Source organism: Folsomia candida, unplaced genomic scaffold (assembly GCF_002217175.1).
Source record: "Folsomia candida strain VU population unplaced genomic scaffold, ASM221717v1 Fcan01_Sc011, whole genome shotgun sequence".
Classification (NCBI taxonomy): Eukaryota; Metazoa; Arthropoda; class Collembola; order Entomobryomorpha; family Isotomidae; genus Folsomia; species Folsomia candida.
The window spans coordinates 729,854-747,936 of record NW_019091203.1 but is presented as its reverse complement, the minus strand read 5'-3'; the positions used below and the strand labels follow the sequence as shown (position 1 = coordinate 747,936).

General features: G+C 36.0%; 2 protein-coding genes across 2 annotated transcripts; one reads left to right on the top strand and one right to left on the bottom strand.

The window, feature by feature from the left end:
* The first annotated feature begins 971 nt into the window (after positions 1 to 971).
* On the top strand, positions 972 to 4,341 carry LOC110855125 (tetracycline resistance protein, class C). Its single transcript, XM_022103546.2, has 4 exons — positions 972 to 1,276; positions 1,837 to 2,777; positions 3,165 to 3,405; positions 3,636 to 4,341. Exons 1-4 carry the CDS (start codon positions 1,062 to 1,064, stop codon positions 3,841 to 3,843), a joined length of 1,605 nt encoding a protein of 534 aa, XP_021959238.1. The 5' UTR covers positions 972 to 1,061; the 3' UTR covers positions 3,844 to 4,341.
* A 4,449-nt stretch (positions 4,342 to 8,790) lies between these two features.
* Positions 8,791 to 11,099, bottom strand: LOC118437028. Its single transcript, XM_035855790.1, has 4 exons — positions 10,799 to 11,099; positions 10,275 to 10,321; positions 9,826 to 10,007; positions 8,791 to 9,070 (listed from the first exon to the last, which is right to left on the bottom strand). The coding sequence occupies exons 1-4, from the start codon at positions 10,903 to 10,905 to the stop codon at positions 8,825 to 8,827; spliced, it is 582 nt and encodes a 193-aa protein (XP_035711683.1). The 5' UTR covers positions 10,906 to 11,099; the 3' UTR covers positions 8,791 to 8,824.
* Positions 11,100 to 18,083: the final 6,984 nt, after the last annotated feature.

The following is an 18,083-nucleotide window of genomic DNA, read 5'->3' as shown; positions in this document are numbered from 1 at the left end:
ATAATTTGTCCTCTTAAATTATGATGTGCGGACACAAACGCTTAAACCTCACACTACGTAGCAGAAAAATATTTACGGACAGTTGCATTTATACAATTTATAAATCATCAAACTTGACATGCATACAAGATTTTGATCAGAACTTGAATCAATTTCATCTTTATTTTTTTTCAAATGTCTACAAGAGTAAGTTCGCAATGAAAGTAAAGTAAATATGTAGCAATTCCACTCATTAACTGTTCAAGGTAACGTTCAGTTGCGAACAAGTGTCACTTGGCTGGCTTTTTTTGCGATATCATTGTCCGACATTGGTTACGGAATAAAGTGTATATTGGCACCCAAGCTGAACGTCATCACATTAGGGTCACTTGGATGGTGTTTTGCGGTCTTATTATTCTGCATTGGTTTTGCGTAAGTATTTATTCATATGATTTATGTATGAACAAGTTACAGAATACACTAGTGTATGTACATTTGTATGCATACATACACGTTTGGCTTAAACCTCATTTAAGCTGGTGGTCAGCGTGTTTATTTAAGCAAAGTGTGGAAAGTGATACGCATGTCGAGATAAACCATTGTTCCAATCAGCCACGAGACATATCGATTTCATTCAGTGGCCGTGGGAGCAATGGGGACATTACCATTGTAGGCTTATCTGTTTAATCTAGGCCGTCCAGATACTGGAATTGAATTAGGGTGGCGACATTGTCCCTTTGTCCCCACGCTTCCGTAGCCAGTGATTTCATACCCTGGGAAATATGTTTGGTAAAACTTCATATACTCAAATGGCTATAAAAGGTTAACGTCCACAGGAGGCCTCGCTTCCGCGGCAGTTGCTTCATTTAAACCCTGCTTGAGCCCCATCGATTCGTGAGAATTTAATTCTTATCACAATCTCTGCTTATCTTATGCTGTCCATTGTGTTTTAAAATATAGACCAGAAAAAGTGCCAGTGTTAAGCTGGTTTTCGTAATTAATCGTCACCACTCGGCCGTGAGAAGCACATTTTTATGTTAGTGTAATATTTACAGGATAAATTCTAAAAAAAAGGGTTAAACATGCCCCAAAGCAAGAATATGGAGGAAGGTGAGACAAGAAGACCAAAGTCATGCGCCTCCTTCGGTAAAGGATTGACCGTCGAACCTGCGGGATTTCTGCTCGTTTTGAGTTTAGTGGTTTCTCATCTCGTGTTTCAAAACGTGATGATGGAGACGATCTGTCGTGTGGATTTGGGATATGAAGCGGAAACTTGTAAAGAGATTATTAACAAGGTGTAAGTGATTAATTAAATGCTAAAGTTGTTTAATCTTTGCGCTACTATTCGTTCAAAAAATCGCAGAGGTCATTAGGCAGAGTTTGCACAAAAAGCAAACCTGATGGTCGTTATCTTTACTTTTTAACAAACAGTAGTTGTTCATTACTGCTTATAGAGGACTTTTTTTGCTATGGACCCCCTGAAACATTTATATTTAAATTTGGATAAATTGTAATATTAGCTAGTGAGATACGTCCAAACAATGCAAATAAGCGTGTTAAAAAAATCCACATGTCAAGGGTACCTCTGAGGGACTCATTACATCTTTTACACATATCCCTTCATTGTGGGATAATCAGCTGTCGTAAAAATATGGGGTTTGGATATTTTTTATCTAAATACGATTATCTAAAACGAACTTCAGTAAGGAGCTGCTACGTGACCTTTTTGACCTAAAGTTTAACCTTTTAAATTTACATGTATTGCGATAAAATTGGCTTGCTAATAAACTGTAAAACTTAATTTTTATAGAGGTGACGTCTAGTCTAGTTTTTAAACTAAAATTTTTGCATGTTTAGGAATATCACTTACAAAGCGGAGGAACGAGAAATTCAAAAAGTCGTGGCCGGAGTACAAGCCGTTACGTCCGTCATATTCAGCTGTATTACGGTCCTCGTGGTACTCTTTATAGGTCCCTGGAGTGACGCTAATGGGCGAAAAATTCCGCTCCTCATATCCGTGACTGGCATGATGATAATGCCCTCCATGATGATCGTGGGATATTTAAACCTCGGCAAGATTCGCGCCTTGTACATGGCCCTTCTAGCCATGCTGCCTATGACCTTAACCGGCGGCGTCGTCGTGTTCGGCATGTCGGCCGGGTCCTACATTTGCGATACGACCACCCCGAAAAATCGGACCGTTAGGATGGGGGTCTTTTCCGCTTCGGTCCGATCCGGCACCCCGATCGGGTTCGTGGTTGGCGGGCTGTTAATGAAGTTACAAGTCGGAATTGTAAAATCGCTCCTGATTTCGGTCTGTTTGTCGGGATGTGCCTTTTTAATTGTGCTGTTAACCGTGAAGAAAGGGAGACCGGAAGAAATTTCGGTTAATGGCGGGGAAATTGCGGTAAAAAATAGGCGGGAAGAATCCTGTTGGAGGAAGTACAATCCGGTGAGCAAATTGATTCAAGCGTTTGCGATCTTATTTCAAAAGCGGGATAATCCGTGGAGGTTCTATTTACTGATTTTGGTCCACGTCTGTTACGCCGCGCCGGGAGCGGAGCATTCCATGGTTTATCTCTTTGTGAGGGAGCGGCTTCAATGGAACATCAGCACTTTCGGGTTCTTCTCCATGATTAATTGGCTGTTAAGTGCGGCGGGGGTGTTTCTATCGATGTATATTTTGAGCAAGACATTAAAGTTGTCGGATCCTTTGGTGGGATTTGTTTCGGGGATTAGTCAGATTGGAGGATCGACGCTGTATGCGTTTTCGACATCGGCGGCGATGATGTATTGCGGTAAGTTCTGTTTTCCAAACGGCTAGGGAATAGTTTAAATATTATTAAGGAATTTTTGCTAGCTTTTACTTGTGCAATAGGGAGATTGCGAATTAGAGATTTTATTTTGACGGAAATCAAAAATATATAAAACATAAATAACTATAAATAAATAACTTGGTAAGGACAAACTTACAGTACAGTCCATGATAAATTTAGCGTTCGTGTGAAAATTTAGTGTACAACCCTCAATTCGCAATCTCCGTAATATTAGAAAAATAGCTCGGTTTTTGGCTTTATATTTTTACCTGTTATTTGGCTAGAAATAAAATAAAATCAAGCTGATGCAAAACAATTCCTTTTTTTAAATAACACTAATAAAAACAAATTAAAAAATTTTGTCTACAGCCTCTGCCCTGGACATGATGAACGGCACGATTGGCGTTGTTGTAAGATCCATGCTGTCAAAATTAGTAGCAGCGAATGAAGTCGGAAAACTATTCGCGCTCTTGGGAGTGATTGACAGCTTGCTTCCGTTGGTGATGATGCCGACGTACGCGATGGTTTATCGAAGCACGGTGACCACCTTCGCGGGAGCTTTCTTCTTCTTGTCGGCGGGAATAACGCTGCCAGCAGAAATTATATTTTTGTAAGTCACAATTTTTAATATCGAACATGACAGAAAATAATTGAGGGAGTGGATTCTGAAGGGTCTGGTTTACATTAAATAATCCGAAACCCGAAATTTTTTATCAGAAACCCGAAATTAACCTAAGCCCTTATGCATAATTCGTAGACCCTTTGTAAAAATTCAAAGTAGAGTTTATTGGTCTCAATGATTAAATAATTCTAAGAATGTAAAATTTTAATATGTCCCAGGTATTTCATGCTTTCGAAGGAGGACAAAAAGGGTAACGAAAACGAGAACGAGGAGACGGAGCCAACGCCACTGGACCAACTGCAGTCCACGGTGGAGTCTCTGAACAAAAGCGTCCCTGATCTAGCGAAAATGTTGCCGGTTGATGTCCTCCTAAGCCGGGAAGATTTGACATGGGGTGGCAATGACAGTGGAGACGATATGGATTAACAGTCCTAAATGTTCTAGCGTTGTTAACAAATGTTTATAATATTTAGTTCCAGATTTAATGTGTAGTTGAGGTTTTTCGAATTGAAATTTATGAAATTAATTTTTGTAAAATAAGCCCATCAATAAATTAATAATGTGTCATGCTTTCGAACTTAAACTTAAGTGGTTTATTTAGTTTACATAGATATGTTTATCAATTTAATTTATTCACATTATTTTCCCCATTCATTAATTTCTATATATTTATTTCTTTATTAATATATGGAGAGATACCCTACCAAGTAGGCTATTACATACAACTCAAGGTGAAGTACACCTCAATTTACAACTACTTCAAATTCAAAATCATCGATCATTTCAAAAATTTCACACATTCTTTCAGTCCTTTGTTTGTCTATTAAGAAAGCTTTTACAGAATTTTTAGAAACATTAAAATTAACCTTTTTAATGTCATTAGAATAGGAATCAGGCAAGTTAAATAAAACTTTATATGCTCTATACCGAAATGACTTTTTTGCGACATTGCATAGTATTGGTTTCAAGTAAGTCATATTTCATGATTGTCTTTGTATTGGAATTTAGTATGACAAATAAATTTAATTGGGAATTATTTTCGACCATATAATGCTCGTTTTAACGGGTACAAAAATGCGTGAAAAGTACAAGGATATCGTACCTATCAATTACACGAATATCTTAAACTATCATTTTTTAGTACCTCATTATTGGTTATAACATCTATTTGTGAACGTACTTAATGCATACATGGAGTTACATGTTGTGTAAATATTATATTAAATATGAGTCACCAATCGCAACGTGTGAGGGGTAAGACTCAGGTAGTATACGTTATTGTAAATCTTTGTACCAATTTATTTATTTGCTTATGTATGTCTGTACATGGTCTCAACCCATTAAATATCTGGGTTACCATTTTTAGATTAAAACCACGGATTGTTCCGAACCCTGACTCTGATTTCTAACCTACCTTGTTTTTAACCCTATCAGAACACGAAAGGTACCTCTCGTCACTCCCTGGACATACTTCAACACCGTCACTTTCCTAATCCTTAACATCCCTGGATACCCAATATACAGAGGACGGCACGACTTTGCAAACTTGGCCACGTATTTAATTTCTCCTGTTTTTTAACACTAATTTCTTCCAAGACTTCAACACCTTTACACAATTGGTATTAAACCATTTCCCAAACTGTACGAAAATGATCCACGCTGCCTGCACCATGAATGAACTGGCTATGAGCGTTACCTTTGCTGCGTCGTGCATCTCGTTCCATTTGGTTATTACGGAGTAATTTATCAAAAGTGCAAACTGCCCGACTAAAGCTTGCATCGGCATTAGGATATAACCAGTATTTTCTGTGAATATCTTATGCCATATTTCCACAGATCGATACACAAGGCTAAGATTAATAGGATTACGTAACTCCTGGAGTTTCGAGGACAACGGTGGTATATCAGCTCTTAAGTGGTGCGTGATTATGGGAAACATGCAGGATACATAAATTAGGAAAACAATCGTCATGAAGCCAAATCTTGCCCATATTCTCATCATTAGTAAGCAATACCAGTATCCCACGCTAAGATAGGCGATCCAACCCTGACAATAAGTAGGTAATGCTTCATATGGGAATGGTGCCGTCAATGGTGCAACGAAGTATAACCACGACACGCAAATCCAGCTAATCGTGACTGAAATGACAGAAAGGTGAAACCCCATGGTTAAGTATTTGTTCAATTTTGTAAGGCTTGGATCGTTCACGTTGTGCCATCTCGCTGGAATAAAATATTTTCACAATTAACACAAAATGTAGGTGAAAACCACAGATATGGAGAGACATAGATGGAGGAACTATTGAAAAAAGCGTCTCAGCATGGAGAACATTTGGGTATAATTTGGGTATAACGCATATGGACTTCATTGTCACTTTGCCCCACTTTCTCAGTTGGCAGAAGCTGGAGCAGTATTTAGTTTCATTCACAAAATTTGCTACGTTTTTAACATTGGAGTGCTTTGAGATCGGGGATCTAGGTCTCTCCATATCTGTTGTGTAAACTAAATCTTGTTTCTTAACTTACCTTGATATTCGTTTATGAACCGGAAACTGTAATTCATCAGGGCTGCAAACTCCCTTTCGTAGATTACGCCAGGTATCCAAATGAAACTATTGAGGGTAATCCCATAAGCGAAGGATAAGCAAAAGTTGAAAGATGCGACGTCACCCCTTAACAAGATGGCTTTGATAAAACAATAAATTGAATATCCGACTTGGGTAAGAAATCCATATCTTGTTTTGTTTCTGAATTTTCTTGTCAAGAAAATTTGTCGAGTTTTTCCATCCCAATGAAATGGACTTGAACCTATCTTACGGGAAAATGAGAGAACTCTTGCAAAATATTGGAAAACTTTTTCGTTCAACATTGTTGTGTTTCTTGCACACTTGTTGCACAATGAAAGGAGTCAGAAAGCTAAAAAAAATATAATCATCGATTTATTGGTGTTGTTCTTAGTACTCTATTTATACCTGATTACAAGGTTTCAAAATTTACATAATATTATCCAATTATGGCCTGCTTTTAAACTGTATTAACTTTAATGCTTCAAATCATGCATGAATATTTGACATAAGAAGATTTAGCTGTTTTTGCACATAAATAAATACATATGTACACAAAGTGAGTCTATAATTAGATACTTTTTTAGACCCGGCTATAAATAAAATATTTACAATATGCACATGGATATGTACTGCTTTTATATTCCAAATGATGGCGATTTTTAAAAACCAAATTCCACAGGGCACTGGGAAAAATTAACGTTTTACGACTTTGAATAGAAAATGAATAAGATTTCTAGCAATAGTTTTGCAGTTTGCCCAATTGCTCTAATTGCTCTAACAATAATAATTGTTATATCTGCCAATGCTCAAATTTGGCAGATATTTGCATCCAAAGCAGGGTAAGTAAAACCCCGGGGTTTTGCTATTGAAAACCCATACCCCGGGGTTTTACCTGGGTTTTGCGGTAGTCGGAGTAGTCGGGGTTTTGGGGGCAAACTGAGTCAGTGTCTCAGGTATTAAATCCAGAAATTAATGAAAAAAATCAGTTTTTCGTTAATTTCGCAACAAAACTGGTTATTAATTATATTTTAATAAGTAATTAGTTTGTGGAATTGCTAGTAATGCCCTGTTATCATATTTTGTAAAATTTGAAAACCCCGACTACCCCGACTACCCGTGGGTATTGCTCAAATACCCCAACACCCACCAAAACCCGCAATACCCCAATACCCCAAATACCCGGGGTAGCATACCCTGATCCAAAGAGGACAAAGCGCGGAGTAAAGTTTGATCGTGTAAGATTTGCCAGCCTTCTGTGTGTTTTCTCCTCTTCGGACCCTTACTCATTGGCGGTCCACCTCTAACAAGGGACACTCACGACCTGTCGTTTGAGTCCAGGGTACCCACTATGTTTTTTAGAATCTACTAGGACCCCAGATGAAGGATTCATTCATATTTCCGTGTAAAACTTATATTTGGCGCCATGGCGTGGCGCCAAATTCGCCAAATTTGAAGGTTTTTCATTTTAAAACCGCCGTAACTTTTGAAATCCTGGACGGATTTTCAAAATTTTTGGCAAAAATCATGACAAGGAGTTCAACTTTCGTATTCTATGAAATTTTTTCCAAAATTATCGCTTTTAACTTTTCGCAAAATTTCGAAATTTCGGGTTCGTCAAAAAAATGCTAAAAAATATCTCAAAAATTAAAATTTTTATTTTTATTTTTTTCTCTAAAATTTCGACTTTTCTGATCATTTTAAGCATAAAATTTTAAAAATCCGACATAAACTGCAAAAGTTATGGGGGTTTGAAATTGGTCGAAAATGCAAATTTTTAAGTTTGGCGCCACGCCATGGCGCCAAATATGAGTTTTACACGGAAATATGAATGAATCCTTCATCAGGGGTCCTAGTAGATTCTAAAAAACATAGTGGGTACCCTGGACTCAAACGACAGGTCGTGAGTGTCCCTTGTAAGATGTAAGAAGATTGCTTATTAATGTAGATATGTATACATAAATATGTATACATCTCTATATTAATAAGCGAAACGCAGCACTTTTCCCATTTTGAAAGGTAAAAATCACCTTTCCCCACATTTCCTAGCACTGGAGAAAGAAATTTATGAAGGTGAACATGTACGTGACCCTGGTTTCATGAAGGATTAAATAATTTTATGCTAGATAAAATTGGGAACGTTATTATTTTGCTATGATTACTTTTTTATTGGGCACTGCAGAGATTTTAATTTTAGATAAAATATTATTGCTTAGGTTCTAGCTTTTAACTTATTATACAAAAATAATTGTACATATTGCGAAATAATTGTTTTTTTATTTATGGGCTTTAATCAAGTTACGAAGGAGTTTTGGATATGAATTTAAATAGATAATCGAAATCGGTTTTCGGCGTCATACTTCCGGATGACCGAAGGGTTATCGAAGGGTTATCGCGGGTGAGATTTTTACTGACATTTAATCTCTTGACATACAGTGAAATTTCATGATCCTATGCTCTGCCACACCCCTTCGAGGTTAGGAGGTTTGATCGGGGCAAAATGCGATTTAACTGAAACTGGATCTGGACATGAGATGAAGGTAGGGATGAGACTGAAGCTATTTCGATATGTGGGTTTGCTTGTTTGTTTATTTTATTTGTTTCTTTGTTTTGAAGCAGTTAAATTTGTTTATTTGAATTTTGTTTGAAACTGCTTGTTTAATACAGCATAAATTAACATAACACCCTCACAACAATATCAATGAGCAGTTTAGAAAAAAATGGTTTTGACGGCAAAAATTTTCATAGGCTAGAAGCGAGGCAATTTATTTTTTTCAAATTTTTAAACCGACAATGGCAAATGACTTCAAAAATATCTAAAATGTTTTATTTTTTGTATAAAATCACTTATCAATCCTAACAACTTCGAATTCAGGTTTCTTCTCTTTCCACGCCTTCAACTTGGGATGAGTGGTAGCGTCGACGTCGTTATCGATTAAATAGTGCAGCGATAAAGTGGAGTCTTCGCCATCTCTTTGCAAATTTGTGATTTTCCCACCCTTTTCATGCGTGTAGAGGACTTGCTGCTCGACACCGGTGTCGTTCTCGTACCATAGTTGTGGTTGGTAGATATGAGTTCGTCCAATGTACTGAGGATGAATGGAATATTTTTTGAAATGTATTAAATACTGCCCTCTTAAAAATAGTGTTAGCCTTTTGGGAATTAAATGCATTCTGACAATTGTTAGTTCAGTTCTGTAAACTAGATAAATCCCGAATGCACTTTTCACTTTATCAAATTAACCTCGTTGTGGAGATACTCTCCGATTTTGATCTAATTTGTCTCAATCAATCTCAAATTTGAGTTAGATGAAATTTCATAAGGCATAGTCTCCCAGAGCTCAGGTTTGACAGAGTGCATCAAAAGAGGAAAAAATTAGTCATAAAGTTTATTACCCTTGTTCAATTCTTTCTCCTCTTCTGATGCAAATATCTCTGCCAAATCTGCTTTTTTTATAGATCGGCTCGTTGGAAAATTTCATTTGAGATCGTTTGTGACTAATTTGATCAAAATCGGCGAGCATATGTACGCTGAAGGACCACGTTTGTTTTATATTTGGCTTAAGGCTGCCTGGGACAATGGCACAAAAATAATTTCTTATGGATGATGTTAAGGGCTCATTTTTGGACAGAATGGAAAATGGATGGGTAAATATGTGGGGAATGGGTTTCTCCACAGAATTACGGATCCGTTTTCCATTCTCTCCAAAAATCAGCCCTTAACATCATTTTTTTAGAAATTCACTGTCCCAGGCACGGTTAATATAAAATTCAGCGTTAATTTATTTTTTCGTAAGGGTAGCATCATTTTTAAGAGTGTAGATAAATAAAGGGTTGGAGTTACCTCATCCGAAGTGTAAAGGATTCCCGGATCAAAATCATATATTTCGACGCTGAATACGATGGGATGTCCGTAAGTCCAATCAAATTCGTAGAGTCCCGGGATTATTCCGGTTTTTGTATCCATCACGACCTTGGACTGGTAGGCTTTGTGATCATACTCATTCTGGATTTTGGCAAATGGATCTAAACACAGGAATGATTGGGAAATATACCCTAAAAAAATGTTATCCTTTTGAAAAAACTGGTACACTCTACAGTCTTAATTAAATAAACCATACTAAACGCAAGGTAAAGTTGACATGATAGAGAGTCAAGTTTACCCTGAATTTAATATATGTACGAACCTAAGTTAATTTAGAAATTAAAGCGAAATTTATTTTGCAAAAGGGAACCGTTATTTTTAAGAGTGTAATAGTTGAGATTTTTATGGTACACACTAAAAATGATTACCAGATTCTGAGGCTTTTCCAGTTCCGCCGTCTTTCTTAGGAACGTTTCTGTAATATTGAAATAGGGTTAAGGTGTCATTTCAAGCGAGTTTTAATTTTGTTTTGTTTTAATTTTAAGTTTTAATTTTAATTTTAACTTTTATATCTACATAAACTATCGTTTCCTCGATTTATTAATTCAAAATGTAATTTTGTTTTGAAATTTTCTCATGTTCATTCATTTGTTTTATTGAGGATTGTTTTCACTTAAGAAATTTGATATTGTTTAGTTTTGCAAAATTCAAAAGAGGTTGCAATTTCGATTTTTTTTCTTCGACGAGAAAGATTTTTGGATGCAGTAATAAAATTCTTATTTTGTAAAAAAATCGCATGAAGTTGAACAAATTTTAAAATTTGATGCAATAAACGAAAGTTTAGATTAGAAAAATTATCAAAATTCAAAACCCTGATACAAGGAACGTTAAATAAATTTCTTCTCAATTTTTCTTGTAACTAATTACATAATTACTCAATTATTCGACTTACTTGAACTCTAGGAGGAACTTGACATTGAAATGGGGTGGTATACTTCCTAAAATGGAGCCCACAAGGAAGAAAAACAATATTTTACGGGTCATTTTACATATGACCATAAATTTGAAGGTAGATGTGAAGTGGGTTGCGTAGGTAACGGAAATTGAGGTTGTGTTTATGACAATTTTCTTCGACCAGGAAATAAATTATAAATATTTGTCATTTTTACGCAACAATTGCATTAGGTAAACTTAGAAATTGGGTACAATCAGGCAGGTACTGATTTCTCAATATTTAGGTATGTAAATTGGTATTGAAATTATGTATGTACACGGGTGCGAAAAAATACATATAGCAAAAACCTTAATACGAGTTGTTCAGCACAAAAATAAACCTATTCCAATTTTTGCATTTTTAATGCGCTAATTTGAGCGCGTGGCGCGAATTTTAAAACGTTTTTCTAGCCAAAACCTCGGTTTTTAAAAATACCACAACTTCTCGAATTTTAGCGCGAATTCAAAAATTCGAAAACATGTCTCTGCAGAATGACTTACTTGACTTATAAAACATCCAATTGTCGCGAAATTTGAATTTTTTGCATGCTTTTGAAATTTTAAACAGATTACGAACCCCCGTAGAGTTTCATATTTTCTAAAAATTTTGCAATTGGATTTTTAATACATCAAGCAAGCCAATCTGACAAGACATGTTTTCGAATTTTAGAATTCGCTCCTGAGTTGCACACGTAAAAGACTTGCATTGTGAGTAATTTTAAATAGCCTTAAACCTAATTTCAGCTAAGTACGCAAAAACAATCGATTTTATATATAACTTTGAAATACAAAAACGATTCCCTCTATCACAACGAAATCATGCATGTTGCAGAATTTATAACCAACGTTTAGAAGAGATGTTTCGAAATTACGAAAATTATTTAAAAACGAATGAATCAATGAAGTGTAAGAAATTTTATTTATATCAGATTGTTAAATGGCAATGTAACTGTTGGACGTATATATGGACATACATACCTACTTAAATACATAGAAATAAGTAATCGAAAATGCTAAATATGTAAATTTACGATTAACCCCATATTTTTCCATCACAGTTGATAAAAAATTAGAATCGTGTAGCGAAACAAAATCTATGTATTATGTAACCGATAATTTTATATAATTGGACTTGTATGCAAAATTTGCGAAAAATACTTCTTAAATATGTTGCTAAAACATAATAAAATGGATGTGTTGTTATTTTGTATATATTTAAACCCAGCATGTTTGCGAACCCTGACACTTATTGCAAACCTACCTTGTTTTTAGACCCACCAAAACACGAAATGTACCTCTCGTCACTCCCTGGACATACTTCAACACGGTCAACTTTCTAATCCTTAACAACCCTTAACAATCCTTAACAACAGGTCGATATCCAATATACAGAGGACGACAAGACTTTCTAAACTTTGTCATGTCTTTCATTTCCCCCTTATTCCTACAAGGTAATACCTTCCAAGACTTCAACACCTTGACAGAATTGTTATTAAACCATATCCCGAACGTTACAAAACCTAACCAAGCCGTCTGCACCATTAATGAGGAAACTATATACATAACTTTGGCAGCATCGTGCATCTCGTTCCATTTCGTTATAAGGGAATAATTTACCAAAAGTGCAAACTGCCCAACCAAGGATTGCGCAGGTATTAAGATATAACCACAAATTTCTAGGAACAGCTTTATGCCGAATTTCGACAGATCGATATACAGCGCTAAGATTTATAGGGTCACGTAATTCCTGCACTTTCAAAGACAACGGGGCTACATCAGCTCTTAGATGGAGCATAATTATGGGAAACAGACAGATTACATAAATCAGTACGCTAATCATACTGAAACCAAATACTGCCCAGATTCTCATCATTAGTAAGCAATACCAGTATCCTACGCCAAGATAGGTGATCAAACCTTGACAGTTAGAAGGCAGGCCTTCATAAGGGAACGGTGCTGTCACCGGTGCAACGAAATACAACCAGGTCAAACAAATCCAACCGAATATGACTGAAACTGCAGAAAAGTAAAAGCCCAGGATGACGAATTTATTCAATTTTATAAGGCTTAGGTCGTTTAAGTTGTACCACCTCGCTGGAATAAAATATTTTCGCAATTAACACAACACATATGTAATTGTGAACTAAATCGTGTTTCTCAACCTACCTTCATAGTCTTTTACGAAGCGGAAACTGCAATTCATAAAGGCTGCGAAATCCTTGTCGTAGATAACCACCACTATCCAAAGCAAATTATTGAGGGCAATCGCATAGGCAAATGATAAGCAAAAGTTAAAAGACACGACGTTGCCACGTAGCAGGATGGCTTTGATGACGCAATAAATTGAGTATCCGACTTGTGTATAAAATTTAAATCTTGCCTCATTTATCAACTTTTTTGTCGCGAAGAGTCGTCGAGTTTTTTCATCCCAATGAAATGGACTTGAACCTATTTTACGGCAGAATAAGAGAACTCTTGCAAAGTATTGGAAAACTTTATCATTTAACATGGTTGTGTTTCTGGCAGAATTTCTGCACCACGAATGGAGACAGACGGTAGAAAAAAATATTATCATCGATTTATTGGTTAAGTTACAAGTACTCTATTTATACCCGGGTCTTGAGTACAAGGTTTCAAAATTTGCATAATGTTATCCAATTATAGCCATCCGTTAAACTGGATTAACTTGAATGCCTCAAACCATGTACATATGTATGACATAAGACAATTTAGGTGTTTCTGAAATTACATATGCATGTACGGTAAGTTTATAATTAGTTCTATAGATCCGGCTATAAATAACGCATTAACGACATGTAAATATGTACTAGTTTTATGTTCCCAATGATAAAAACCAAATTCCAGAGGGCACTTGTAAAAACGAGCTTTTTACGGCTTTGGGAAGAAATTGAACTAATTTTCAGTTTGGAGAATTTCCATAGAATTTACTTAATTTTCTTCGTTTCCATTAAATTCGGAGAAAATATTTATCGATAACATAATTAACTTATAATAATTAACGTATCATACTTAAGAATAATACTCATAAAATTCCAAATTACGGGTACATGCCCAAATGTTAGGAAATGCTGGCGAAAATTCTGAAATCGCGCTCTGAAAATATTTATTATTAAACTAGTTATCTCTTAGCTATAATTAACTACTAATTAATACATCGCGCCAGTACCCGCGTAGCCGTTGCTACAACTGGAGATGTTACCATGGTAAGATATAGGTGGGCGGGCTTGATATGGACAGATGATGCTGAGATCGAATAACCGTGTGGACATTCTAAATACCTCTAACATTGTATATTGTACGTACATCTAATCACAAGCTTAACATTTTGAGAAGTAAACTCCACTAATTTTCCCCATATTCGATGCCTTAGCTCTAAAAAATATTTCCTAGTTAAGGTATTATTTTATTCGTACTTGTCCTGAACTTATCTCGACATTACATAGTACGTTTTCCTTGCACAGCATGTGTAGAGAATTTAATTTCGGATAAAATATGTAGTATTGACTGCGGTGGTTGATTTGTTTTAAGCTTTTTTTCATGCAATCATACTTGTATTTGCAAATAATTATTTATACTTATTAATAAGGAGTTATATATGCAAATGCACATCGCTTTTAGTATATTTACATACTAGTTAGTTGTTAACATTTTAATCACAATTTTAGGTTAAATCCTATCCTAAGGTTAAACATAGACGATTTGGATTAAAAATTGCAAAACCGTGCTGATAATAGCGCAACCTGAAAGTTTATTAGAGAATTTAATAATAATCTAATTTAATACATACGTATACCTACTTCAATGATCGCGATTGGTAAAAACTAAAGAGAACAGGGCATCTGGAAAAAGGAACTGTTTATAACTTTGGGAAGAAAATGAGTAAAATTCCATAAAATTTACTATTGTTTGCCCCAATTAAATTTCAAAAAAATAAATTAATAGCACGATTCACTTCATACAAAGCTTAAATATGATTTGTTCTCAGAGAAGTACAAAAAAATATAAAAACACAAACAGAAAATATTAGAAATACTCATATAACGATAACATGATACGAGTGTTTGCAAGCGCTCCCTGGGAAAATATTTAGGTTATTAACGACCAAATGAAACCCTGGTTTCATCAGCGATTAAATAAATAGATAGTACTGGGAAAGGTATTATGTTGTACCTGCCTTGCATTATCGTCACATGATTACTTTGTTCCTGGAGATTTTAATTTCAGATAAAACATGATTAGAAGCGGTGGTTTATTAGCTTTTAATTTCCTAATGTAATTCCATAACGTAATTCCTAACATAATTGTATTGTCAAATAATTATTTTTATTTATAAGCTTAAATAAAGTTAAAAGTGTAATTTCGTAAATGACTATGTCTTTAAGTAAAGCATGTTGATTAATTCCGGTAATATTTTTCTCTGCAATATGTAGGAAAATCGTTGTTTTCAAAAGTACTAAATACTGGTCTTTTCACCATGCCCTGAAATCATGCCCTCAACTCTATGTGTTCATTTTCACAAAGCTTTTGGATCTCAAAGGTAGAATTTTTAGTTTATTATGTACAATTGGATAGCTACGGAAAATACAGTCAGATTTTTATAATGTCACTAAAATTTGGTATGCACAAGTGAAATTTGTTGTGCTACATATTTCAAGTAAGTATAATCTTTAATCTGTTTAGCCTTTGACCTGGCAATTGTAATCTACAAATTCCTTTGCACGCTACATCGAACTTTGAGGAGAATGCATTATGGTGTGAAGATAAAAACGAGAGGCCTTTTCTACATATGTACAAAGCTTATGGCGGACCGGGCCCTCGGTTTTAATATTCACAACATAATGCATTCTCCTCAAAGTTCGACGTAGCATCCAAAGAAATTAGTACATTTCGCTTACCCGGCCAAATGCGAGACAGATTATTGGTCATACCTAATCTCGGCTTGAGTCCGAACCCGCATTTTGAGGAACACATTCTAAGAGCTAAGAGCGGCAAAAATTTTTCCTTTAAATTTTTAATCCGGTAGCAATAAATCATTTCTAATATATGAAATGTATGTAATTTTATTCAAATCAATCACTTATTAATTTTAACATCAAGTTCATGTTTATTTTCCTTTTTATGCCAAATGTGGAAATGCGATGCTATAAGTTATAGGCATGTTTCGTTAAGACGTTATTTTATTCACATCAGGTTCTTAAATTGTTTTCAAATTGGTTGCTATACAACTACCTACCAATTTTATAGCTGGACAAAATCCTAATCTTCGACGTGTATAAAGAGAATTGGTATATGATCTGATGGAAGAACCTTTGTTGAATATATTGTTACACCTCAATAAAATGCCAGGGTTGTTATTTATTAATTTAAACCCTGGCTCTGATTAACAACCTACCTTGTTTTCAGACCAACCAAAACACGAAAGGTACCCCGCGTCACTCCCTGGACATACTTCAAGACCGTAACCTTCCTAATTCGTAACATTCCTGGATATCCAATATACAAAGGAGGGCAAGACTTTCTAAACTTCGCCATGTACTTAATTTCCCATATGTTGTTACATGAAAGTACCTTCCAAGATCTCAACACCCTTACACAATTGTTATTAAACCATATCCCAAACGTTATGAAACCTAACCAAGCCGCCTGCACTAAGAATGAACAGGCAATCAGCATAACCTTTGCAGCTACGTGCATCTCGCTCCATTTCGTTAGTACGGAGTAATTTACCAAAAGTGCAAACTGTCCAACTAAAGCTTGCATCGGTATTAAGATATAACCCCAAGTTTCTATAAACAACTTATGCCAAATTTCCACAGATCGGTACACAAGGCTGAGATTTGCAGGATTTCGTAAATCTTCGAATCTTGAGGTTAAGGGTGGTATATCGGGTCTTAAGTGGTGCGTGATTATTGGAAACAAGCATATTATATAAATTAGGATAATGACCATTATCAAACCAAATGTCGCCCAGACTTTCATCGTTAGCAAGCAATACCAATATCCTACGCTAAGATAGGCGATCCAACCCTGGCAGTATAAAGGCAAAGCTTCATAAGGGAATGGTGCTGTCAAGGGGGCAACAAAATACAACCACGTCACACAAATCCAGCCCAAGGTGACACAAAAGGCAGAAATGTAGAAGCTCAGAATCGCGTATTTATTCAATTTTGCAAGGCTGTAATCCTTCAAGTTGTACCATTTCTCTGGAATAAAATATTTAGACAAAGTCATACCTGTGCAAGTGAATTTGCCTTCACTCAACTTCACTCATTTTCACCTCGAGTCAAGTTTCCCTTCACTCCCCTCACTCACGCGAAGGAAGGCTGAGTGAGGCTTCACTAACTCAAAAATCCAATTCTCACTCCTTCATTCCCTTCACTCCGTCATTTCTCTCACATCACTCATTCCCCTCACTCAGCTATTTTCCTCACTCTTTCTTTCATTCAATTAAGTGCCTCGTGTCATCAAAATTAAATACTTTGGCGCCATCTGGTGGGGTAATGTGGGACTAGGCTGGGGCCATTTGAGATTGGGCTGGGGCAATGTGAGACTGAGCAGGGGTAATGTGAGGCTTGGCCTGGACAATGTAAGACGAGGCTGGGGCAACGAGAGAATTACCTGGGGTGACATGAGACTCACTATTTTCATATGGCCACAGTGATTTTAGTATGTAAACTAATTATATTCCTTCACCCTTTTTGCCCGGAGATGAAGGAGTGAAAAAGATGAAGCCTTCATCTCCTTCACTCCTTCACCCTTCATTCCACTCATTTCTCGTCTCAGCCTCCCTCACTCACCTTCACTCACTCGATCAAAGTTTTCAAGTCCCTCACTCAGCTTCACTCTCCTTCACTCCCTCATCGTGAATGAAGCCTCAATTTACGTAAATTGAGTGAAGCTGCACAGGTATGGACAAAGTTCAAAAAAGTTTTCGATAAAATAATATCCTCCAACGTACCCTGATATTCTTTTACGAAGCGGAAACTGCAATTCATAAAGGCTGCAAAGTCCTTTTCATAGACTACCAACGGTATCCAAAGCAAACTATTAATGGTAATCCCATAAGCAAGGGATATTGAAAAGTAAAACGATCCGACGTTAGCCGTTAACAAGATGGCTTTGATAACACAATATATTGAATATCCGACTTGCACAGAAATTCCAGATCTGGTCTTGTTTCTTAATTTTCTTGATACGAAAAGTCGTCCAGTTTTTACATCCCA